Source organism: Canis lupus, chromosome 18 (genome assembly GCF_003254725.2).
Source record: "Canis lupus dingo isolate Sandy chromosome 18, ASM325472v2, whole genome shotgun sequence".
Classification (NCBI taxonomy): domain Eukaryota; kingdom Metazoa; phylum Chordata; class Mammalia; order Carnivora; family Canidae; genus Canis; species Canis lupus.
Genome location: NC_064260.1, coordinates 55,114,401 through 55,137,674, shown reverse-complemented (window position 1 = coordinate 55,137,674; position 23,274 = coordinate 55,114,401). Strand labels below are relative to the sequence as shown.

The following is a 23,274-nucleotide window of genomic DNA, read 5'->3' as shown; positions in this document are numbered from 1 at the left end:
CCCTCCCGCGGCGAGGGGCAGGGGCGCCGGCGCAGTCACGCGCCCCTCGCGCCCAATCACCGGCCTCGGCCCAGGCGAGGCGGACAGGCGGGGGCGCGCCAGGAGCCGCTGCCAGCACCACCTCCTTCCCCGTCCTCGCCCCTCCCGGGTCCGCTCACCTGCCCCGGCCGCCGCCGCCGCCGCCGCCGTCGCGGGTTAAACCACCGCCCGCGCCCACACTTCCGGGGCCCGCTGGCCCGCCCCTTCCGCCGGATGTGACGTCCCCCGACATCCGGGCCGGGAGCGGGGCCGCGCCGCCGTCCTCGCAGCTCGCCGGGAGGCCCCGCACGTCTGCCCCGCGCTTCCCCGGCACCGCGGACACCCGCAGGGCCCCCCGGGCCGACCCGACGGAGTCCCCGCGAGCCCCTCCCGCGAGCCGCTGGCCCCGGCGCCGCCCGCGCAGGCCTCCGCCCGCCTCTGGGAGGGGCGCCGCCCTCGGGCCGACTGTGCCCCCTGGACGAGTGCGCCTGCGCGGACGCCCCGCCGGGAGCCCCGCGGGGGGGGGAGGGGGGAGGGGCGCAGTCCGGTGTCGCGCGGCTCGACTCGGGGGCTTCGCTCAAAGCCGCCCGCAGGGAGCCCGGGAGGAGGCGAGCGAGACCCCAGCACCCGGGAACGCCCTGGACGGTGAGACCGCGCCCGCCCACGCCGTTGGGCCCCGGGACGCGAGTGGCCGCGGGCCTGTGTCCTCCCGGGCAGGTCCTCGGAACAGCTCTGCGTGGTTTGCCAAGGCCCTGGACCGCACCTGCAGCCCGCGCTGTGAGTAGTGCTTGACAGACCTTCCACATCCTCCTTGCCCCGAATCTAGGGGCTGCAGGCCGGGGAGAAGGACCCCGGAGCTGGCCCGCGCTCTCTTCTCCGGGCAGCCCCGTTCTGTCCCTCCGCAGGGTCCATGCAGCAGCTCTAGTAAAAGTGGGGCCCCAGGAGGAGGGCTTCGGAGAATTCACACGCGTTGAATTAAGACCATCCTTGCTAGTGATAGAGACCAACACTCCGAACAGCTTCTGAAGAGCGGGAGTCGTTGGGCCGCATGACCAGAGAGCGCTGCGAGAGCACCGGGCACAGCAGCATTCAGAGTCTCATCCCCCTGTATCTGACTCGGTCTTTCTTTTGCGATATCAAAATTCTCTTCAGCAGATAGTCTCAAAATTTCTATGTCCGATTCTAGAGAGAATGGACCTGATTGGCGGTGGCACCACCACTGCCCCTGTAGGGCAGAGCTCCCGCTTTCTGGCCACTTCCTGGCTGCCAGGTGTAGCCTGTGGATTAAGGACCCTTGGACCAGAGGATCACGCTTCACTCCCTGTTCACCCCTGGAGCGCAGAGCGGATCATGAGGGAGGCAGCCTCGGCTACTGACTTATTTGAGGGATACCATGGTTGCTTTTTGCAAACATCTCACTCTGAACATGATGTTAGAGCAGCTCACGTTGATAGCAGCTTTCAGAAAACCGTATTGGAACTGTTTCTGAGTGGCGGGGCGGACCAGGGCAGATGACCTTAACGCTGCGTCATAAACCTTTCGTGCTATATAATTTTTAATCTTGTGCATATGTTACTTTGGTAGTAAAAAAAAAAAAAAAGAAAAGAAAAAACAGAGGGCTCCTGGGCGGCTCTGACAGTTGAACATCTGACTCTTGATTTCAGCTCAGGTCATGATCTCAGGGTTTTGAGACCAAGCCCTGCATCTGGCTCCATGCTGGGCGTGGAGCCTGCTCAGGATTCTTTCTCTCTCCCTCTCCCTCTGCCTGTCCCCCACCTGCACGTGTGCACTACCACATTCTTGCTCTCTAAAAAAAAAAAAAAAATTAGTACTACTGATGGATTAGCTTGAGTTTCATTCAGCAATTCTTTCACTCACTGGTACTGTGTTGGCAGGTGAAATAGGTACATGACACTTGGAGGTCACCTTGACCTGTGAATTGACCCTGGAATGGTGGCCATACCTGCAGGCACAACAGAACAGAAAGAGCCTGAGCCCTGATACGGTGGAGCTTCATGACACTGCTGGATGCTCACCTCCAGACTTTCACAGGGGAGGGAAATAAACCATCTTGTGTAAGCCACTCTTGTTCTGGGTTTTCTGTCACTCATGCCCTTCGGGCGTTAGACTCCACCTCTGGAAAGCCCTTCTTGTACTCAAGACTGGGAAAGTTCCCTCATGCATGTTCTTCAAACACCCCCCCCCCCCCCACTTTTCTGTCTCTTAGCATTTACTACATTTTTGTGTAACTGACCATTCTCTCCCCCTGGATGCTATTTCCATAAGGACAGGCAGAACCTATTTTATACATCATTTTCTGCCAATGCTAGAAACTCCTAAAACAATGACAGTAATGACTTGTAAATGTGACAGACACAATGATTCCAGCCAAGGTGTTGAGGGGAAAAGACAAACTACTGCCTACTTTACATATCAAACAGGTCATTGCCAAGTCATCCGTTGGGGTGGGTGGGTGAGGGGAGCTGCTGGGCCTTCTGAATAACCAAAGATGGAGAATTAGGGCAAAGGACAGAGGGAGGGAGAAATGGCAGAAAACTCCAGTCATCTGAGGCAGATGGCAACGGAAGAGGGTGCTTTCCCTACCATGTTACCTCCTCTATTTTCCACTCCAGGCTCTTTTCATCCCCACCTGGCTCTAGCCCACCCCCTTTGGTCCTGGTGGTGTCCGATCCCTGGCACTTCTATCCCTATACAGTGCCTCAGTTATACCCAACGTCGTTCATGTTTCAAAGTGACCCTGATACATGTAAAAGAGAGGGGGAGAGAGAGGAAGAGAAGACTACTCCTTACTCTTCTCTCATTTTTTCATTCCACATTTCATTCACTGCTGAGGACTGTAGATACAAAGGAGAAGGACACCGTCTCCAGCCCCAGGGGAGATGCATTGCTGGTTGGAATTTGAGAGGACACAGGAGATCTCCCTTCCCCAAGATACCTCAGTCCTTCAGATGATCAAGAACAAAAAAAAATAGTAAAGTCGAAATATTCATTATGTTTCCTCTCTACCTCCTACTACAAAGTGTTTAGCTCCTCAGAACAGGATCTTGTTAGGTCCATGGTTGACTAGTTGAAAAGTGATGTGAACAGAAATGAGGAGGGCTGGACAGGGAGGTCAGAATTTGAGGTGTATCAAAGAAGATACTGGAGAAGCTGAGGTAAGGGGCGGAGGGAGGGGTGGTATTTAGGAACTGGCTGGATAAGCAGTTTTTAAAGGAACTTTCGCCATGTGGTACACACAATCCCCAATTCAGCCTTCAGATCTTCAGTGAACACTTGGTCTTGTTTTTTTTCTGGACTTGAAAGTCAGATTATTCTGGCTGGGTTTCTCACTTGGGCCCATTCCTCCTGGCTTCCCCTCCATGCTCAGCAGTCATGCCTGCACTACTCAGAAGGGAACTGTGCCACTGAGGCAGGGGTTGGTAGCTGCCAACAGAGTCATACACTCTCTGGCTTTCCTTAAAAATTAGAGTTTATTTTCTTTTATGGCAATATGCCCAATAGCTTTAAAAAGCTGCATTTACCAACCTCCTTTGCTGTTAGTTATGATTGGATGACTAGAGGTGCCCAAGTGGCACAGTGGGTTAAGCATCTGACTCTTGATCTCAGCTCAGGTCTTGATCTCAGGGTCCTAGTTCAAGCCTCCTGTCGAGATCCTGCTAAATAAATACACAGATAAATAACTGAGTGACTTTGTGATCTAAGCAGATGGATTGAGAAGAGTTATTTGGAAGGCTGCTTTAAAGGAGCTGAGTCAAAAAAAATAAATAAATAAAGGAGCTGAGTCACCTGAGATGTGAGTCCTTTTGTCTTCCCCACCTTCTTCTCAACTGACTGCTGCTTCAATTTCAGATGTGATGGCTGGAATTCTTGCAACTGTATTGGACCATGAGGTGACCTAAAAAGTGGAAACCATTGAAGCTGTGGATGGCCTACCCCCAGATTGGTTTAAGTGGGAGGGGGAAAAAATCTAGTTTTATCTTGTTATGGTTACTTTAGGTTTTTTTGTTATGTGTGCCCAAATTTAAACATGCTATGGTTAGTATAGTACTGCTTTATTATTATTTGGTTGGGTTTGGTAAATTAATTTATATTTTACAAATTTCTTTCCTCTATTATTCTATTAAATTCACACACAAAAAAACACACACATACACATATACACATACACTCTTGTATCAATGCAAAATTGTGATTATAAACATACATGCTTTCTTAAAATATAGCTTTTGGATTTTTTTTCTTTTCGTTTTTTGCCTTCGGTTTCCCTCCTTATTAACAGCCTAGTGTATGTCCTCTCATATAATCTCATCCAAATCTGAGTCTACTGGCCAAAAGAGGCTGAGGAGCAGGGTAGAGAGAAGCAAAGAAAAGTAAAGTATAGGCACATGAATGAAGGTGAGGACCATTACTACTTGTCCTAAACCTAGCTGGATCAGGCTTCCCCACCCCTCTCGAGCCCCTGCCCCAAGTTACTGTGACGATGCAATTTACTTTGGTCCCTGCAACCTGCACAGAGGTTACTGGATGTCACTTCCGGGTAGAAGCCTTCACAAATCGGGGTCCAATTTGCTGTGCATCCATTTCTCTTGCATCAAGAGGGCACATCCATCAGCTTCTCTCCCCACGTGACTGACAAGCAGTCCCCTGCTAACCCGTGTCAGGTGGGAATGAGCAATGAACCTTAGTTGTGTTGACCCACTGAGATCTGGGGGTTGTTATGTCTTCAAAGAGTAACAGTTTATCTGCACTGAATGAGGAGAGCATAACAGATGTTAATTGTTTCGTTCTTCCCTTAGGAATCAAACCCCTAGCCTAGGGCCACTCAGCTAAAGAGTATATTTCCTAGCCTCTATTTTACCTAAAAGTACTCCAGTGACTTCATTAGAGCCAATGAGCTATGAGTAGAAATAATATTTACAATTACTGGCTATGTTCTTTAAGAAATGGGGTATATCCTGCTCCCCTTCTCTACTTCCTGCTAGGTGGAATACAGATTTAATGACAGGAGCTAGAGCAACCACATTAGACCAAGAGATGAATATCACATGTTGAAGATGGCAAAGCAGTGAGAAAGAATTTGGGTCCCCCCCCATCACTGGGGAACCACCTGGAGTATTATTACATGAGAGAGATGAAATTGTATTTTATTTAACCCTCGGTTATTTAGGCTTTGGTTACAGAAGGTGAGCCTACAACCTAATACCCAATCCATGTGTTAGCCTTGTTTTGACAATTAGAGTGTGGAGAATGGAAACCATATCTCCCAGGGTGCCTGGGTAGCTCAGTAAGTTAAGCATCTGACTCTTGGTTTCAGCTCAGTTCACAGTCTCTTGGTTGTGAGATGGAGCCCTGCATCAGGCTCCGTGCTGAGCATGGAGTCTGCTTCAGATTCTCTCTCCCCCCTCCCTCCCCTCTGCTCTCCCCACCCCCACCAGCTTGAGCATGTGCACACACACACTCTCTCTCTCATATAAATAAATAAAATATTTTAGAAACCGTATCTCCTTCCATGGACTTATGAAAGAGTCAAGTGAAATCCCTGCCCTCGGGTTGCCTGAAAAAGAAAACGATCTTACATCTTCTTAGGTCAGCTTCCCCAGAAGTAGCCCAAAAGATGAGGTTTCATGTAGGGGAGGTTTATTTCAAAGTTGCTCTTCGAGAAACCAGTAAGGGACAGGGGAAGCAGAATAGGGAAGGGACCAAGCCAAGTCTGGGTGTGATTCTGCGCAAGTCCTGCAGAGGGAAGCTCTAGCCTGCTCCCAGAGGGAACCCTGGAAAGTAAATCCTGCCTTGAAAATTGCCCAACCCAAGGCCAGGGAGCTGGGCTCTCACACTGCCACAAGCTCCTCGGCCGCCTGATTGCTGCCTTGTGACCCTAGGGCTGTAGTAGTAGATCCTCCAAAGACAAGTCACAGGTACAGCTAGAAATAAAAGCATGCCAAAGCCAGGGAAAATGCAACCTCAGATAATGTCCAGGCATCCTGTACCACCTCTGCTCTGGCCAGCGTGGCTCAAGGGGGAGAGCCTCTTCTAGCCTCTAGAGTAAGACATTCTGGTGAACCAGGGAAGAACCATAAGCTGAGCAGGAGCACATATCACCTCAGCATTTAAATGTCCACACACCCCACATTCATACACATGCTTACTCATTTACACACACATACATGCCAGTTTTTTAAGAGCAAGAAGGAGGGTGTGCTGTGATTGCCGATGCAGTTATGAAGTGCTCAGCAAAATAAGCCAGGCTCAGTCTCCAGCCTGGGCCCCCAGAAACGTGAAGCCTTGAGTCCCACCGCAGCTCCCCACACTCGCATCTTCACAGGCTTTGGGATGGGCCATGGTAAGGTCCCAGTCAACCACAGCTCCCCAGGCCCTAGGGCCAGCTGGTGTCAGAATGAAAGGACAGCCTCTCTTCCAGGCAGCAGGCCCCAGGCAGACCCCACCAGAGGGCAGTCAGGCAGCTTCCCATTCATCCCAGGCTGGATAGTCCCACAGAGCCCAACACCGAGCAGCTAGTGAGAGGCTGACTTGGGCCTCAGACGTGGGCCTCACAATGCCTCTGAGCTCCAGTTGCTTTGTAATTCAGTGGCATTGGTCCAAGGTGACCGTGGCCTAGTCCTTTCTGTTCTCTGGGCCTTGACCTATAAAGCTAGAGATGGAACCAAATGGCCCCTCAATCATGACATTGCGCTAAGACTCAGCTCCTTCTTAACCCCTAAATCCCAGACAGGCTTCCCACGTACAGCAGTGTAACAGGAATAAATCTAGGTCCAAACTACATGATCAACTTTGTGTAATATTTACATAGCACCTACCAAGATTTGAAGCACCCTATGCATACAAATGCATGAGGTTCTGCTATTATTCCTTCTTTAAAGATAGTGAGGGGTACCTGGCTGGGTAGAGCAAGGGACTCTTGATCTCAGGGTCCTGAGTTTGAGCCCCATGATGGGCGTAGAGCCTACTTTAAAAAATAAATAAATAATAAATAATAAATATGGTAAACACGAGGCCCAGAGAGAGGAAGTGAGTTGTCCAAGTTCACACAGCTACTAAAGACCAAGCTAGGATGTGAACCCAGTCCATCCGGCTCCAGCACTGTGTTCTTAAATGCTCCGCTCTGCTCCCTCTCCTTTTTTTTTTTTTTTTTTAATTTATTTAATCATGAGAGAGACGAGAGAGAGAGAGAGAGAGAGAGAGAGAGAGAGGCGGAGACACAGGCAGAGGGAGAAGCAGGCTCCATGCAGGGAGCCTGAGAGAGAGAGAGAGAGAGAGAGAGAGAGAGAGAGGCGGAGACACAGGCAGAGGGAGAAGCAGGCTCCATGCAGGGAGCCTGATGTGGGACTCGATCCCGGGTCTCCAGGATCACACCCCGGGCCGAAGGCAGGCATCAACTGCTGAGCCACCCAGGGATCCCCCTCCCTCTCCTTTGGTAAGCAAGGTCACATACTCCCACTTCTCTAACTCACGTGCAATCTTCCCTTCCTTCCAGGCCACTCTTCCTCCTCCTCCACAGAACCCAGTGAGATTTGCATACTACTGTGGTGCCAGGAAAAAATTAGGTTGGGGTCCAGACAACATGAGGGTCACTCTTTTTTTTTTTTTTTTTAAGATTTATTTATTTATGATAGACATAGAGAGAGAGAGAGAGAGAGGCAGAGACAGGCTCCATGCCGGGAGCCCGACGTGGGACCCGATCCTGGGACTCCAGGATGGCGCCCTGGGCCAAAGGCAGGCGCCAAACCGCTGAGCCACCCAGGGATCCCCCATGAGGGTCACTCTTAAGCCAGAGCTCCCCCAGCTATGTACAGTGACATGCCAATGCCCTCTGTCTCTGGGCAGGTCACACAGGTGCCCCTCCCAGGGCCCCGGCAGGGACAAGGGCCGGTCCTCAGGGGTCCCACCAGCTCCTCTGAAGGCCACATGCTCAGCACCCACCTACCTACAATTACTGCCCCTTCCTGCAGAGCTGAGTGGGAGAGAGCCAGCTTTGGCCGTGCATGGAAGCCACCACCCCTGTGTCACCCAGGAGAGCTTCTTCCCGTTTTCCATCCCCGCACCTGCCCCTGAGCCCACCCGCCCCAGTGGGTGCACCCACTGAACTTCACCTCCCAACTGAGCTGGCCAAGGGGCCAGTTTTCTGCAGGGTAGCTCTAGTGCTCAGCAAAGCTGTCATGCTTACTCTCCTGCTGCGGTAAGAACAGGAAGGAGATTAACATTTCCAAATATTACACACACACTCCTTTCTGTGCAGAGTGCTTGGCAAATAGTTCAAGAACAAGAAGATAACAGAAGTTGTTACAAAATTCAGGTTAAATCTGCCTTCCCACAGTTTAAATGTGGTCCTGTTCCACTGTGAAAATTTGCCGTAGAGTAAGGCTAGTCCCTCGTGTTGGCAAAAACCTTTTATTTTTTTTAAAGATTTATTTATTTATTTATGGGGGGGGAGGGAGCAGGCTCCATGTCGGGAGCCCAATGCGGGACTCGATCCCGGGACTCGATCCCGGGACTCGATCCCGGGACTCCAGGATCACGCCCTGGGCCAAAGGCAGGCGCCAAACCGCTGAGCCACTCAGGGATACCCCGGCAAAAACCTTTTAGATTTGAGGGTGGTCTTTCCACCTCGAGGAAACCCTGACTTCCCAGGGTAAATGGCCCTCTGGGACCTCTGTGCCCTCTCCCTCCTCCCTGGCACCCTCCCTCACCGCCCCCCTCCCGAGACCTGTCTGCTCGCTCCCCCACCCACCTCCACAGCCCCCCTGCTCTGTCTTATCCACTCCCTTCCTCTTAAACTCTTTCTTCTCTTGCAGCCTTCTCTGGGGTCTGGCCTCCTTCATGCTCCACAGTCTGTCACCTCACTCACCTACACAGCGCTCCCCATCTCCAAGGATACATTCCACGCTCTTGAACATGGTGTTCAGGGCCCACCCATGACATGGTCTTTGCTTTCCCTTTCCACATTATCCCTTGTATCATTGGTGCTGTCCTCCGGATTTTTCTAGACTTCCTTCTAAATGCATGCTGGATTACACTCCTTGAAATTCAGTGTGGCCATGTGACTTGTTCAGACCTATGAAATTTGAGCAGTAGAGGCACATGTCACTCCTGGTGAACTTTATGATGGCCTGTGTACAAGATGGCACATGTCCTGCCCCCACCATGGCAACCAGTGGCACTACAGGTGGTGACGTCTCCATCTGTCTGCATCCCTGAGTGGCAACATCTCCAATCACAGCCCCATATACATGACCTGTCATGGACAGACAAAAGACCAAGAAAGAAACAGGGTTTTTTAAAATTATTTTTTAAAGATTTTATTTATTTATTTACTTACTTATTTACTTACTTACTTACTTGCTTACTTGAGAGAGAGACAGAGATAGCAAGAGAGAAGATGAGATGCTAACCAACTGAGACACCCAGGCACCCAAGAAACATTATTTTTAAGTTGAATGTTGCTTATTGCTGCCCTTTCTGACTGATATAATGTGCCAGTTGGGCCTATGACTGTTGCAATTCCACCTTGCCAGGCAACCGACCATCCCTTGAGCTTACTGGGATGGCAGGACTGCCCTCTTTGAGTGACATTCTCTGCTCCCCATGCCCACTCAGCAAAATCCTCTGATCCACTGAGACTGAGCACAGTTGCCATCTGTGCAAGGAAGCCTTCCTAACTTTCCACCCAAAGCAACCGAAGAAAAGGAAAAATTCTTCTCTACCCTTAAGGTCTTCTAGCTGGACTAAGATTCAATTGACATGAGACAGATTAACAGGAGAAAAAAACCAAAAATTTTATTACATGCCCTCAGAAGCCAAATTATGAAATTGAGATACAAAGAAATGACCATGCCAGGCAGTTTTTATACTTTTTAGACAAAGAGACAATAAATCTGTGAGGAATAGACAGGACAAAGAAAACAACCTTGGGAGGCTCGATTAGAAATTCTAAACAGAGCTTGGACTGGGGCGAATTAGTAAAAAGTAACAAGGATCATCTATATATCCTTCTCGGATCTAAATTTCCCATCTCTGGAGATAAGGGTCTCCTAGAGCAGGGAGGGTACCTTTCACAAGGGAAATTTATTTTTCTGCTTTTATGGGGACAGAGGAGAATCTGAGTGTCCTTCTTGTACAGACTGTCTCTTAAGTAATTTCTATTTAAAATAATATGCTAGGGTGCCTGGGTGGCTCAGTAGGTTAAGCATCTGACTCTTGGTTTCAGCTCAAGTCATGATCTCAGGGTCATGAAATCTAGCCTCATGTCCAGCTCCTCACTGAGGATCCTCTCTCTCCCTCTGCTCCTCCCCCTGCTCACACTCTAAATAAATAAATCTTTTAAAATAAAATACTAAAATAATCAATAGGCCAAAGTGGCACATTTTGGGACAGCCCGCCCGGGACCCCTGCACAGCATTAGGCATCTTCTTCCTAGGATGCCTGGAGAATGCCTCCTTTATAATCTGGTCACACTTCTGGACCAGAAGGGGCACTGTCAGCCCACTCAGAAAAAGCTGGCCCTTCCAGTGGATGAGCTCCCCAGGGCACGGCTCGGTGACAGATTATGGACTGGACTTCAGGCTACCTTCCCCTGGGCCTGTCAACTGTGTCCAAGGTACAGTCTGCACTCTGTCCCCACCTACCAGGCTCCTCTCCACACAGCGAGCATTTTATGGACTTGGCTTAGGGTACCTTCAAGAAGCATTCCCTGAGGGCGCCTGGTTGGCATAATTGGTTATGCGTCTGATTCTTGATTTTGGCTCAGGTCAAGATCTCAGGGTAGTGGGATCAAGCCCTGTGTCAGGCAATGCCACTGCGCGTGGATTCTACTTAAGAGTATCTCTCTCTCTCCCTCCCCTTCTGTGCTCCTCTCCCCCTGCTCTCACCTGAGCGCTCTCTCCCTCTTAAAAAAAAAAAAAAAAAAAAAAAAGTAGTGTTCACTAAAAGAAGAGTCTCTAACATATCTAAAATTATGCCGTCCATTTCCCATCCCTCCCCTCCTATTGCCCCCCCTGCATTGTTTTCTGACCCCCAAGCCCAGCAGTATTTGGCAGCAGAGTGGTCAAGAGCATGGAATTTGCAGTAAACAGACCTGGGTTCAAATCGTGACTCTACTACTCACTGCTAGCCATAGCTCCTCAAGGGAGTACTAGAGTCTTCAGGCTCTTTCCCTGGGAGGCTGGAGCAGCCACAGAAGGCCTCACTGAGGAGGGGACTGTGGACACAAGGGCCGAAATGGGGAGAAGGAGCCAGCTGTGCAAAGGGCTGGGAGAAAAACATTCCAAACCACAGAAGAGCAATTGCAGAAGCCCTAGGTAACCAAATTCCATAACTGGCCATGTTTCCACCTCTGGTCTCCTTTCCACACCTGGACATACCAGCACCCACCAGGAGATGTCTCGGCCACAGGCCACCCAGCATAACCTCCTTGTCACATCCTTCACTTGTGAGTTACCAGCAACGAGCCATCACCTTCATCTCCAGAACCTCGGGAGCTGCCGCGGACCGAGGCAGGAAGACCAGGGCGGTGCTGCCAAGTTGACTCGAGGCACCAGGCTGGGTGGCTAAGCTGGTTATCTCCGGGGATGCAGGGAACGTTACTGCCACCACCAAAGACTCTCAGTCTGCTTGTCCTCCTGGGTGGAACCTCCAGCATGCCGATAGGGCCCAGAGGAAAGTAAACACTCTTGTCTAATCTTCCCCTATGTGATCATAGAGCCGCCTGAGGTGGCCGCTCCCTCAGCCGAATCTGGTCCCTCCGTTTCCTTCTCCTAAGGGGGCCACAGGGCATCGGCGTCGGTACCTGATCTGGAGGCCTGGTGGCTGGAACTCAGCTCACCAGCAGTCGATTTCATCAGTCAGGGCCCTCAAAGCTCCGAGGTCTTTCCTGAGCATCAGACAAGTCCCCTGAACACAGGCTTGTCAGAGCCTCAGACTCAGCCACATAGTCCCTGAAGAATGAATAAGACCCGAGGTCTAAGTTGCCAAAGGCTGAGAGAAATGGTTCGTTGCCCTACATTCAGGCCAGTCCTTGTGATCTGGCAGGGTCGGTGTTGCGTGAACGAGGAGCCGTGGCTCTACGGAGCTGGGCATGAGTCAGGTGCCGTCTGTAGGACAGCTGTAGGACAGCTTCCTGTCTCCTGCCGCCTCCAGCTGGGGCTGTGCCCTCTGTGCCTGGCACCCGGGAGAGACATCTCTCAACATCACTTTTCTGCTGTCCCAAGAAGCAGGTCTGGTGACAGAAGCAGGCCAGGGTTGAGAAGGAGGGGAAGCACTTCCAGCCCTGGCACCTGCGGGCCTCTGCGAGTCACCCGTGGGGGCTGGCAGCAGTGGATGCCACTGAGCCTTCTCTGAGCTGTCCCGGCTCAGTGCTCTCCCAGCCTGAGGACCAGAGGCCTCGAGTCCCAACACTTCAATATTTTACCTTTTGGCAACCTTTGGTAAGTGACACTCCCTGGCTCCAGTTGCTTCATTCTAGGATGAGTGGATTGGACTCGTTTTAGGACAGCAGATGGTCCAGACTGCATGCCCACGCTGATTAGCGCGACAAGTGGCCGAGGGGTGCATGCTGCTCAGGACGGGCATGTTGCTGAGGCCATATCGAGGGATCAGATTGCCTGGCCATGTCTTCCCTGAACTTGGGGTGGGGTGTGACAGACCAGATGCCATCTAACTCCCACCCATGAACTGGAGGACCCCTGGGCTCTCTCCTGCGGAACATTCTACCCCTTGGAATGGGCTGAGATCAGGTAGTTAAAAGGCAGAAGTTATTGACGGAAAGGTTGTGGATTCCTTCAGCAGAAACACAGGTTAGGACGATGAATCACCTCTCCTAAAGGAATAAATACCAATAAAAGGACTCTGGGTACAAGACAAGACAGGAAGGTCAGAGAAATCAGACAATATTTTAAATGCTTGGGATGACCTGCCCTTTTGCTGTCCAGCTTGAGATGATGCCGACAGCGAGCAGTAATTGGAGGGCCACCGGCTATGGTTATCCCTCTTACAGCTCACTAGCAGTGACTATGGCTCTTATCGCCTCCACGTTTGGAGCAGGAATTCCAGCAGGCAAGATGCCACCTCCATCATTTACTGGAGTCCCTCTGGGGTCCCGCCCAAGCCGACCCCTCTCTGTTACTCCTTCCCCACTTCCCTTCCAAATCTCCCTCCACTTCCATCCCCCCACCCCACCACCACCACCCCCCTTGACTCCCTCCCTACCCAGGCCCATCTGTCACCCTGCCCATGGCCCTAAAGAAGAAGAATCCAGGGAGGGGGGTGTCCAGATGGTTTTTCCTAAAAAAGTCCTCATCCTTTCCACATCCAGGCCCTGACATGGCTCCTCAAAGTCTCAAGGAGGGGCAGGCAGGGGGTAGTTCTCAGGGGAAGAGCCGAGGGGATGAGCAGAGGAGGCTCCCAGTGACTCAGTCAGAGAGGTCCAATCCAGGTCTGCTCTTCTTAGGCTTAGTGTTCTTGGAGTAACACTAAAGGCAGAAATTTCAAATTGCAAGTTTTTTTTTTAAGATCTTATTTATTTATTCATGAGAGACACAGAGAGGCAGAGACACAGGCAGAGGGAGGAGCAGGCTCCCTGCAGCGAGCCTGATGCAAGACTCCATCCCAGGCCCCCAGGATCATGACCTGAGCCCAAGGCAGACGCTCAGTCACTGAGCCACCCAGGGGCCCCAGAATGCAAGTTTCTAAAACTTATTACACAAAATATTTCAAACCTCACAAAAGTGAAAAAGGATAGTGTCATGAACCCCATGTACCATCACTTGGCATAAAAAATTACAACACTACTCTCTAGCCCAGGCCGCCATAATGAAAGACCACAGACCAGAGGCTAGACCTGATCAGAGCCCCCTTCCTGGCTTGCAGACAGCCCCCTTCTCACTGTGCCCTCCCATGGTGGCAGGATTGAGGAAAGCTCTCTGGAGTCTCTTCTTTAAAGGTCTAATCCCATCATGAGGGCCCATCTTCATGGCCTCAGCTAAACCTAACTACTTCCCAACCAACCCACCTCCGAATACCATCGTATTGGGAGTTAAGCTTCAGCATATGAATTTGGGGGACAAGGAGGGAGACACAACTCAGTCCATAGCAATTATGCAAATCTTTGTTTTATCTTTATTTAGCTCATTTTAAAAATTTTTTGTTACTCATTTTTACTGGTGCATTTTAAGGCACAGATTACCATCTTATTTTAAGACTTTATTGTACCCCTCCAAGAGGTAGATTTTTTTTAATTTTTTAAAAATTTTATTTATTTACTCATGAGAGACACAGAGAGAGAGGCAGAGACATAGGCAGAGGGAGAAGCAGGCTCCCTGCGGAGAACTCTATGCAGGTCTCAGACCCAGGACCCTGGGATCACGACCTGAGCCAAAGGCTCACCCGCAGAGCCACCTAGGTGTCCAGAGTGAAGGATTTTTAAAATATATGTAACCACAATGCTATTTTATCCCAAACAAAATTACCAATAGCTTTAATGTCATCTAATGTCCTGTCTGTGGAAATTTAGGAGTTTCCCTAATTCTCTCAAAATGCCTTTTAACAGTTTATTGATTTGAATTAGGGATCAGGATCTAAAGATGTACGCATGTATTGCATTTGGTTGTTGTCTTTAAGATTTTGAATACATAAAAGTCTTACCCCTTCTTATGCTTTGTTTAAAAAGTGGGAGTGAGACGCACCTGGGTGGCTCAGATAATTAAGCAACCAAGTCTTTTTTTTTTTAGTTTTCTGCTTTCTTTTTTTTTTTTAATTTATTTATTCATGAGAGACACAGAAAGGCAGAGACATAGGCAGAGGGAGAAGCGGGCTCCATGCGGGGAGCCTGATGTGGGACTCGATCCCATAACTCTGGGATCACACCCTGAGCTGAAGGCAGATGCTCAACTGCTGAGCCATCCAGGTGTCCCAGCAACCAACTCTTGATTTCGGCTCAGGTCATGATTTCAGGGTCGTGAGCTTGAACCCCATGTTGAGCTCCATGCTCAACCAGAAGACTGCTTCTCTCCCTCTGCCCTACCCCCCCTCTCTTTCTCTCTAAAATAAATAAATAAATAAATAAATAAATAAATAAATAAACCTTTAAAAACAGGGAGTGGGTGGGGGGTCAATTATCTTATAGAATGTCCTAAGTATTGGGTTTAAATGATTGCTTCCCTTGTCCCTTTATCTACATACTTCCTAAAGACTGACAGTCAGATTCAGACTTGGGTTGAAAATTTTTTATTGGAATACTTCGTAGACAGTTCCATGGGTCTCTTACTACATTATTTCAGTAGGCACATCACTGATAGATGCTGGGGTTCATCAGATGTTATCGACTTTATCTGTTGGACTTCCCCCTTGAACCTCTTGTCTTATGGTCCCAATATCCACTGATGCTTTTCTCCTAGATCCTTTGTTTTATTAGGAACTGCAAAGAATGATTTCCTCATTCTACCATTCCTTCTGAATTTAATTCTGGAATTCTTCAATAATGAAGAACTTTCCTTCAGCATTATTTTTAGTTACCTGGAATATACTTCACTCAGACAAAAATAGCATAAATATTAACCATTATTTCCCTTTCTCTATCAATGTTCAGAATAAGGCAGTGCCCTAGCAATCCCCTATGGTGACAAAGTAGATGTTACATGATATTACATGGAACTCATGGCTTCTTTGTATATTTAGTTTGTTTCTTTTGAGTTGATGTGATGCTCAAAATGTCCCACACTTGGCCAGTGGAAGCTTCTTCCTACTGATTCCTGAGCCTTTAGATAGGACTCCAGTGATCTTTGGAGGCTCCCAACTTTCTGGACTTTCAAGACGTGCTAGGCTCACCCTATGCATTTCTCCACCCAGCCCTGGAATCAGTCATCTCTTCAAGAATCCCTGATCCTCTAGTGGTAAATGGTATCTAGAGGCCACAAGCTGGGCCTCCAGATACTCTCTGCTATCACATTTATCATGACTTCTAGGCTTTCTGGCTGCCAGAGCCAGGAGATACGGCCAACTCGTGAGTAGCACAGGTCTGAGCTGTACAGGTCCACTTACACACGGCATCCTTGTAGTACATACGGTGCAGTGCTGTAAATGTGCTCTTCCATCTTTATGAACTTTTTAATAACATTTTCTTTTCTCTAGCTCACTTTATTGTGAGAATACAGTATATAATATATAATATACATGGCATACAAAATATGTGTTAATCGACTTTGTATGTTATTGGTAAGGCTTCTGGTCAACAGTAGGCTGCTAGTAGTTAAGTTACAGGGGAGTCAAAAGTTATATGCGGATTCTTAGCACCATGGGGGAGGGGGTCAGCAGCCCTAAACCCCACATTATTCTCAGGTCAACTATACATATTTTGTTAGAAACAGAAAAATAATGAATTAGTACAAACTTAGACTTCCAATTCAAGTTTGTAGATGACGGGGTTTTACTTCAACTTTTTTGTCGTGGACTTACATCTCTTTTTTCTTCTGCTGAAAGTCTTGCATCAGGACAATATTTGCAAAATTAATTACCCCACTGGCTTTGACCTCTAACTTCAGGGGTTTCAAAATAACAGTGGCAACATCACCAACAATAAGGTTACTAGATGCAGTTCCAGATTTCTTTGGTTTTTTTCCTTGCTGTCCTTATTGATTATCCTTAGAAAGTACCCCCCAGTGAATGTAGAGTTAAAATTCCGCATTTTAAAGCCACTTGAGGGGCCCCTGGGTGGCTCAGTGATTGAGCATCTGCCTTTGGCTCAGGTCATGATCCCGGGGTCCTGGGATCGAGTCCCACATCAGCCTCCCTGCGAGGAGTCTGCCTCTCCCTCTGCCTGTGTCTCTGCCTCTCTCTCTCTGTTTCTCATGAATAAATAAATAGAATATTAAAAAAAAAAAGTTAAAGCCACTTGAGGGGCACCTCGGTGGCTCAGTTGGTTAAGCGTCTGCCTTCAGCTTGGGGCATGATCCCAGGGACCTGGGATGAGCCTGAGGTCAGGCTCCCTGCTCAGTGGGGAGCCTTCTCCCTCTCCCTCTGCTGCTCCCCCTGCTTGTGCTCTCTCTCCTTCCCTCCCTCCCTCTCTCTCTCTTTCTCTCTCTGTCAAATAAGTAAATAAAATCTTTTTTAAAAAATTAAGCCATCTGAGGTAATGTTGTGCTCTGTGTGGCTATGTCACCAACTTGATAACCATTGGGTTCATTTGTTTAGTTTGTTCTCAATTCTGAGAGATGTCTTTCTGATTGATGGGTTCTGTAAAACATTTACCTGGTTGCAGAGTCAAACTATAAAACAAGAAAAATCTCACTTCTATCCCTACCTTGCCCTATTAATAACTAGTCTTATTAGTTTTGGGTTTCTCTTTCCACTGATTCTTATTAAAAGTATGCATGTCTTGGGGGACCTGGGTGGCTCAGTCAATTAAGCATCTGCCTTCCGTTCAGATCATGGTATGGGGTCCTGGGATGGAGCCCCACATTGGGCTCCCTGCTCCACGGAGAATCTGCTTCTCCCTCTCCCTCTGCACCTCCCCCTGCTTGTGCTCTCTCTCCCTCCCTCCCTCTCTCTCTCTCTGTCAAATAAATAAACAGATTCTTAAAAAAAAAAAAAAAAAAAAAGAGTATGCATGTCTGTGTATGTAAAAGCAGCAAGCTATAAATACTGTTCTGTTCCGCCCCCTCTTTTTTTTTAAACAAATATACCCTGGAGATCTCAACTATCCCCTTCTTTTTTCCATCTGCATTATACCCAGTAGTGAGACCTGCTCTGTAGCTTATCTGATTGACATCCCCAGTTGACTGTCACTTCGGGCATGCTGCTAAGTCTTTGCTTTTGCAAATAACGTTGCAGTGCAGAGCTGGTACATACATTTTATAAAAAAAAGAATCACAGGCCCAAAATGGCATCACTTAGGCCAAGTCCCCAATGGTAGCTTTAATACATAATCTAACTGTAGTTTCAACCTCCCCTAGAAATGTAATCTTAACGAGTCAGTCAGGAATTTTCTGATTAACAAATGGGCCCTCTCCATCCCCTAAAGGAAGACGAGGTGATCTGTATGATAAGACAGCTTGGTTTTCCCCCCAAGGGAAAGCGGCCTCACCTGGAACAATTTCTTTTGCTGGTAACTCTCTTGCCCAACCCTACTTCTATGAATTCTTTCCATTTTGTACAACTCAGGAGTTCCCCTCTATTTGCTAGATAAGATGCTGGCTGATTCCTGCACTGTACACTAAAGCCAATTAGATCTTAAAAATATATGGGGTTGAATTGTTTAACAGTAGTTTTATGTTTTTGCCAACATATCTTTGGATTCAAAGCCTAGAAGTAGAATCTCTACATTTAAAAAGAGCATGTGTGGGACGCCTGGGTGGCTCAGTGGTTGACCATCTGCCTTCCGCTCAGGGCATGATCCCGGGGTCCTGGTCCCTTGCATGGAGCCTGCTTCTGCCTCTGCCTGTGTCTCTGCCCCTCTCTCTCTCTGTCTCTCATGAATAAATAAATAAAATCTTTAAAAAAAAAGTTAAAAAGGGCACATGTGTGTCATTTGCTAGGTGCTATCAAATCCCTTCCGTAAGTCTGGGCCACCAAAACTAAATTGCAGCAATGTGGAGAGTTGAGGGGTAAGATGCAGTGCCCCCACTCCTTCTATACCACCCAGCCTGGGCACCAGGCCCACCTCCCATTGTTCTACTCAAGACTCAGACCTAGAGAGAACTCACAGAGGAGCACCAGGTCCCCAGCAGTCTTGGAAAGAGCTGTAAAATTCCCATTCTCTTTACTTTGGCTGGAATCATACCAGCTTAATGGGTAGCTTCATACACCTCAGGCTAAGCAGAAGCTGTAGGTAAGTCTTTTTTTTTTCTTTTTCACCTTCTTTGATTGACAAGCTTATTCCTTTGTGTGTTTGGTTTGGCAGAAAAAGTGTTTCAAGCCTTGGATCCTTTTGGGGAGTTATGTCAGGTGCTCAGCAAATGAAGGTTAATGGTAAGTCTGTTGGTTGATTTGACGCTGGTTGGTGTTTCTTTACAAATGCACAGAAAACTCACATGGCTAGGATGCATTCAGTCTCTTACTCATCCAACCAACACGAATTGAACATCCTCTTAGTCTGCACTGTACTCTTGCCCCTAGGCTAGAAATAAAAACCTGTAGAGCCTACATGTTGAATCCAGCCCACAGCTGCTTGAGGTTTGGCTCACACTGTTTATTAATGGTCTGTTTTGTTGTTTTTTAAGAAAGTAGTTGCTTACATTTGAAAATAAGGATTTCACATAAGCATCCAGACTTCTGACATCTCTTGAAAACTTGGCCAGTCTGGCATCAACAGCCAGACATGGCAACTCTGATGGGAACAGGGTAGAGGCTGCCTCCCTGTCACAGGCACGTGCTGCCCTTTGCCCATGCTGCCCATCCAGCCTTTCCATTCATCTCCCTCACCTCCTGGACCATCAGTTCTTGAGCCCTGCTCTAAGCTTCCCAATGGCAAGGACTGCTAGTGTCTTTTTTTTTTTTTTTTAAAGATTTTATTTATTTGTTTATTCATGAGAGACACACACAAAGAGAGAGGCAGAGACACAGGCAGAGGGAAAAGCAGGCTTCCTGCAGGGAGCCTGATGCAGGATTCAATCCCAGGACCCCAGGATCACAACCTGAGCAGAAGGCAGACACTCAACCACTGAGCCACCAAGGCATCCCTTAAATGTATTTGTTTAGGGGATCCTTGGGTGGCTTCAGCAGTTTGGCACCTGCCTTCGGCCCAGGGCATGGTCCTGGAGTCCCGGGATCGAGTCCCACATTGGGCTCCCTGCATGGAGCCTGTTTCTCCTTCTGCCTGTGTCTCTGCATCTCTCTCTGTCTCTATATATCCATCTATTTATCTCTGTCTCTCATGAATGAATAAATAAAATCTTTAAAAAATGTGTTGATGTATTTTTTTGGTAATCTCTACACCTAACATGGGGATCGAACTTACAACCTCCCGAGATCAGGAGTTGCATGCTCTTCTGACGGAGCCAGCCAGGTGCCCCAAGGACCACTTGTGTCATATTTGACTTTGACTTTTTGACATCCAGCCCAGACCCAGCACACAGTGAGTTCTCAACAAATGTTTGTTGTGTGAATAACAGGTCTCTTGGACGCATGCATCACATTTCTTCTAACATTAAAATTATGTAAGTGTAATACTGCTCTAACTGGATCTTTGGAGCCGACTGGCATCATGAATGCCCCTGGTCTGTGCCATCCCACCACCTAAAATCATCTGTATGCCAGTGTGCTGTACTCGGTGTCTTCACAGCGACACTTGACCTCCCTTCCTCCTGGCAATCTCCTCTCCAAATGAGGACAGCAACACATGCCTCACAGGCCTGGGGGGACTACACCAGATCAGCAAACCCAAGCGTAGCACCTGGCACTTATTTTTAGGACATTATTAGCAGCACCTTTATCTCCAAGATAGGAAGAGTCTACCCACTCTTTGTTAGAACTTACGGTTTGGGATTGTTTGTTTGTTTGTTTGTTCCAGTCAAGCCCCAAGAAAGAGATCATAATAAAAATCTCTGTATTCTGTGAATTTTCTAAATCCCCTCCTCACAAACACTGATGAGGATAGAGATCTTATCAGAGAGGTTCATATGACTTATCAGGTCCACTTAGCGGCCCTCAGGGGGACAACTAGGGCAGGTCGGAGTACATATAATGAGCAACTCGTGCTGGCCATTGCATGCTCGGAACCCAAGAAGAAAGCATGAAGTGGTTTGGGGTCCTCGGGCTGGTGGCCCTCTCAGAGTGCTTAGTCACGTAAGTACAGGGACTTCAGGTGGCATCCACTCTTTTTCTGGACTCTTTCTTGCCCTCTTATTCTCCTGCTCCACCATGGGTAGAGAAGAGCATATAATCATTCCCAGACTGTCTTAAAGTTCAAGTATCTATTTATTGATCAGTAGCTTACCACGTGCACCATGGGGTCCAGGTGTCTTGAGGCAGCCCTGCAGGGTTGTACAACTCCAGGAGTGCCAGTCATATCATGAACTATGTGAAATGGCACCCCTTGGAATTGTTCAGTGCACAACCTGTGCAACTGTAGGCATGGCCCTGTCTAGGAACAGCATTTCTCCTACATTTGTTTCTAGGTCTTCTATCTGCTCTCCCTGCTCTCTCTCCATTTCCATATACATATCTATATCTCTATCTATCTATCTCTTTGTCTTTGTCTCTTTGGATGTCTCTGCATGCAAATTCTGTGTTTTTCTAGTTTGTGTCCTTCCTGTTTCTCTGTCCTCTTAATTTCTCTAATTTATTCCCCATCTCCTCACTTCCTCCATAACCCCTCTCTTCTGGTTGAGCCCTGAAAAAAAGATCAAGAGAGCTACTGATAGGCCCAGTTTTGCCTCTAACAAGCAGTGTGGCCATGCCAAGTCACCAGCTACATATAAAGAGAGGATGATTTCCACTCTACCTCCCCTCACCCCCACCATGGCTTCTTTGAGAAAAACACAATGAGATGACAGCAGCAAGAGGGATGGCTGCCTTTGTTGAGACCTCCTATCGGTCAGATGCATGATAGCCATCATTTTGCTTAACACCCCAAACATTCTATGTGAGGGAGTTATTGTCATTCCACCTTTTTGCAGGAACGACAGAGGCACAGAAAGGGCATAGGGCTTACCCAAGATCATACAACAGAACCTGTATTCAAACCTAAGTTTATTGCCATGGTCTTTCCGTTCTGTTGGGTGGCCTGTCTTGATGATGATATCATAAAGATGCCTGGAAAACACACGGTAGGATTACAGAGTGAGATGTGGCAGTTACATGTAACATGGGGCGGGCAATTACTGTCTCTCATTCATTTCTCTTTCCCAACGCTGGCTTACAGAATCCCTCTGACAAGGATCAAGTCCATGCGAGAAAACCTCAGGGAGAAGGACGAGCTGAAAGATTATCTAGAGAAGCATCCTTACAACCTGGCCTACAAGTTTGTTGAGTCTGTAGATCCAGACACAGGGGTCTATTATGAATCCATGAGGAATTACCTGGATGTAAGTGCAGTAGGCAGAATGGCTCCACAGAGCACACCCTAGGGCTCCAGCCAAGCGCTGGGGTTCACATGACTGGAGGTGTGAGCAGGGATGCTGGGGCTGGGGCTCCTGCAGGCAGAAACAAGGGGGAACAGGAACCCTTCCCAGAGGAGAAGGCACCCCCACCCTCAACTCCTGGTCTGTGGCAACCAGGTCTGGCAACGACCTGGTGGCAGGTAAATATCCATTTCAGCACCAGCGATACTTCACTGGGCACCCATGAACCACAGCACTTGGCTTGAGGGACTTTGTTCTTTCTGAACTAATGCAAATCACTGAGTTATAGTTGAAGGGGAGCCGTGTCTGCTTAAACGACAAAACCCACTGTGAACCAAGTTTGACCCCCCCGGCAGAGGCAGTGCAACCTCCACAACCCCAAGAATGACACCAGTAAAAAGGTTAAGTGCCTACGGTGTGTGAGGCCATAAAAAACTAACATAAGATCATCATTATTGTTAACAAGGGGTCTCTTCTCTTCTCCAAGAATGTATAGTACAACCTGAGAGACAGGCAATAAGTAAATGAATGTAAAAGGGTCAACTACATGGTATTGATATTATGTTTTGAGTTTAGAGGAAGGGGCCTGGAGTGACATTAGGAGGGCTGCCTGGAGGGGGAAGCACTCAAGCTGGGCCTTAGAGGGTGGAAGGATTTAGTGAGCTACGGGTGACACTGAAGAGCTTTTCAAACAGAGGCACTAGCTGAGTAGAGGCTTTAAGGGCAGTGGTTGAAAGCTGATTGCAGGAGACACGAGACACCCAAAAGAGGCAGAGGCACTGGGAGGGCCTCGTCCAGGCCTCCTTCAGCACCCCTTCTTGGCCCCCGCAGCTAGCCTACGTTGGCACCATCAGAATTGGAACGCCCCCACAGGAGTTCAAGGTCATCTTTGACACGGGCTCGTCCGACCTGTGGGTGCCGTCCATCTACTGCTCCAGCCCTGCCTGCGGTGAGCGCCTCCAACCCCCTCTCGCGCACCCCCATCCCTTCCTCTGTCCTTGGCATGCTGACACTCACCTCCTGTGTCTGCAGCTAATCACAACGTCTTCAACCCTCTGCTGTCCACCACCTTCCGGGTCTCGGGACGGCCCATCCACCTCCAGTACGGTTCTGGGACGATGTCAGGATTTCTCGCCTACGACACCATTCGGGTAAGGTGGAAACCCAAAGC

The 23,274-nt window shown here is 48.6% G+C and overlaps 2 protein-coding genes across 7 annotated transcripts in view; one reads left to right on the top strand and one right to left on the bottom strand.

The window, feature by feature from the left end:
• VPS37C (VPS37C subunit of ESCRT-I) overlaps window positions 1–297 on the bottom strand; it is a 28,949-nt gene extending 28,652 nt beyond the window's left edge. Inside the window, exon 1 of one of the 2 annotated variants that reach the window (XM_025446378.3) lies at window positions 159–297. The gene's annotated coding sequence lies outside the window, so the exon portion shown is untranslated. The remainder of the gene's footprint in view (window positions 1–158) is intronic. The other variant, XM_025446379.3, reaches the window with a different exon arrangement.
• A 358-nt stretch (window positions 298–655) lies between these two features.
• LOC112659492 (pepsin F-like) overlaps window positions 656–23,274 on the top strand; it is a 29,698-nt gene continuing 7,079 nt past the window's right edge. The window contains exons 1-5 of one of the 5 annotated variants that reach the window (XM_025446376.3): window positions 656–795; window positions 18,944–19,011; window positions 21,905–22,067; window positions 22,935–23,052; window positions 23,136–23,254. In XM_025446376.3, coding sequence (XP_025302161.3) covers window positions 21,930–22,067; window positions 22,935–23,052; window positions 23,136–23,254 — 375 coding nt within the window. In that variant the 5' untranslated portion in view covers window positions 656–795; window positions 18,944–19,011; window positions 21,905–21,929. Of the gene's footprint in view, window positions 796–1,956; window positions 2,094–7,181; window positions 12,477–18,943; window positions 19,012–20,758; window positions 20,827–21,904; window positions 22,068–22,099; window positions 22,283–22,934; window positions 23,053–23,135; window positions 23,255–23,274 lie in introns of those variants that run through there. The other 4 variants (XM_025446375.3, XM_035701894.2, XM_025446377.3 and 1 more) reach the window with 4 other exon arrangements.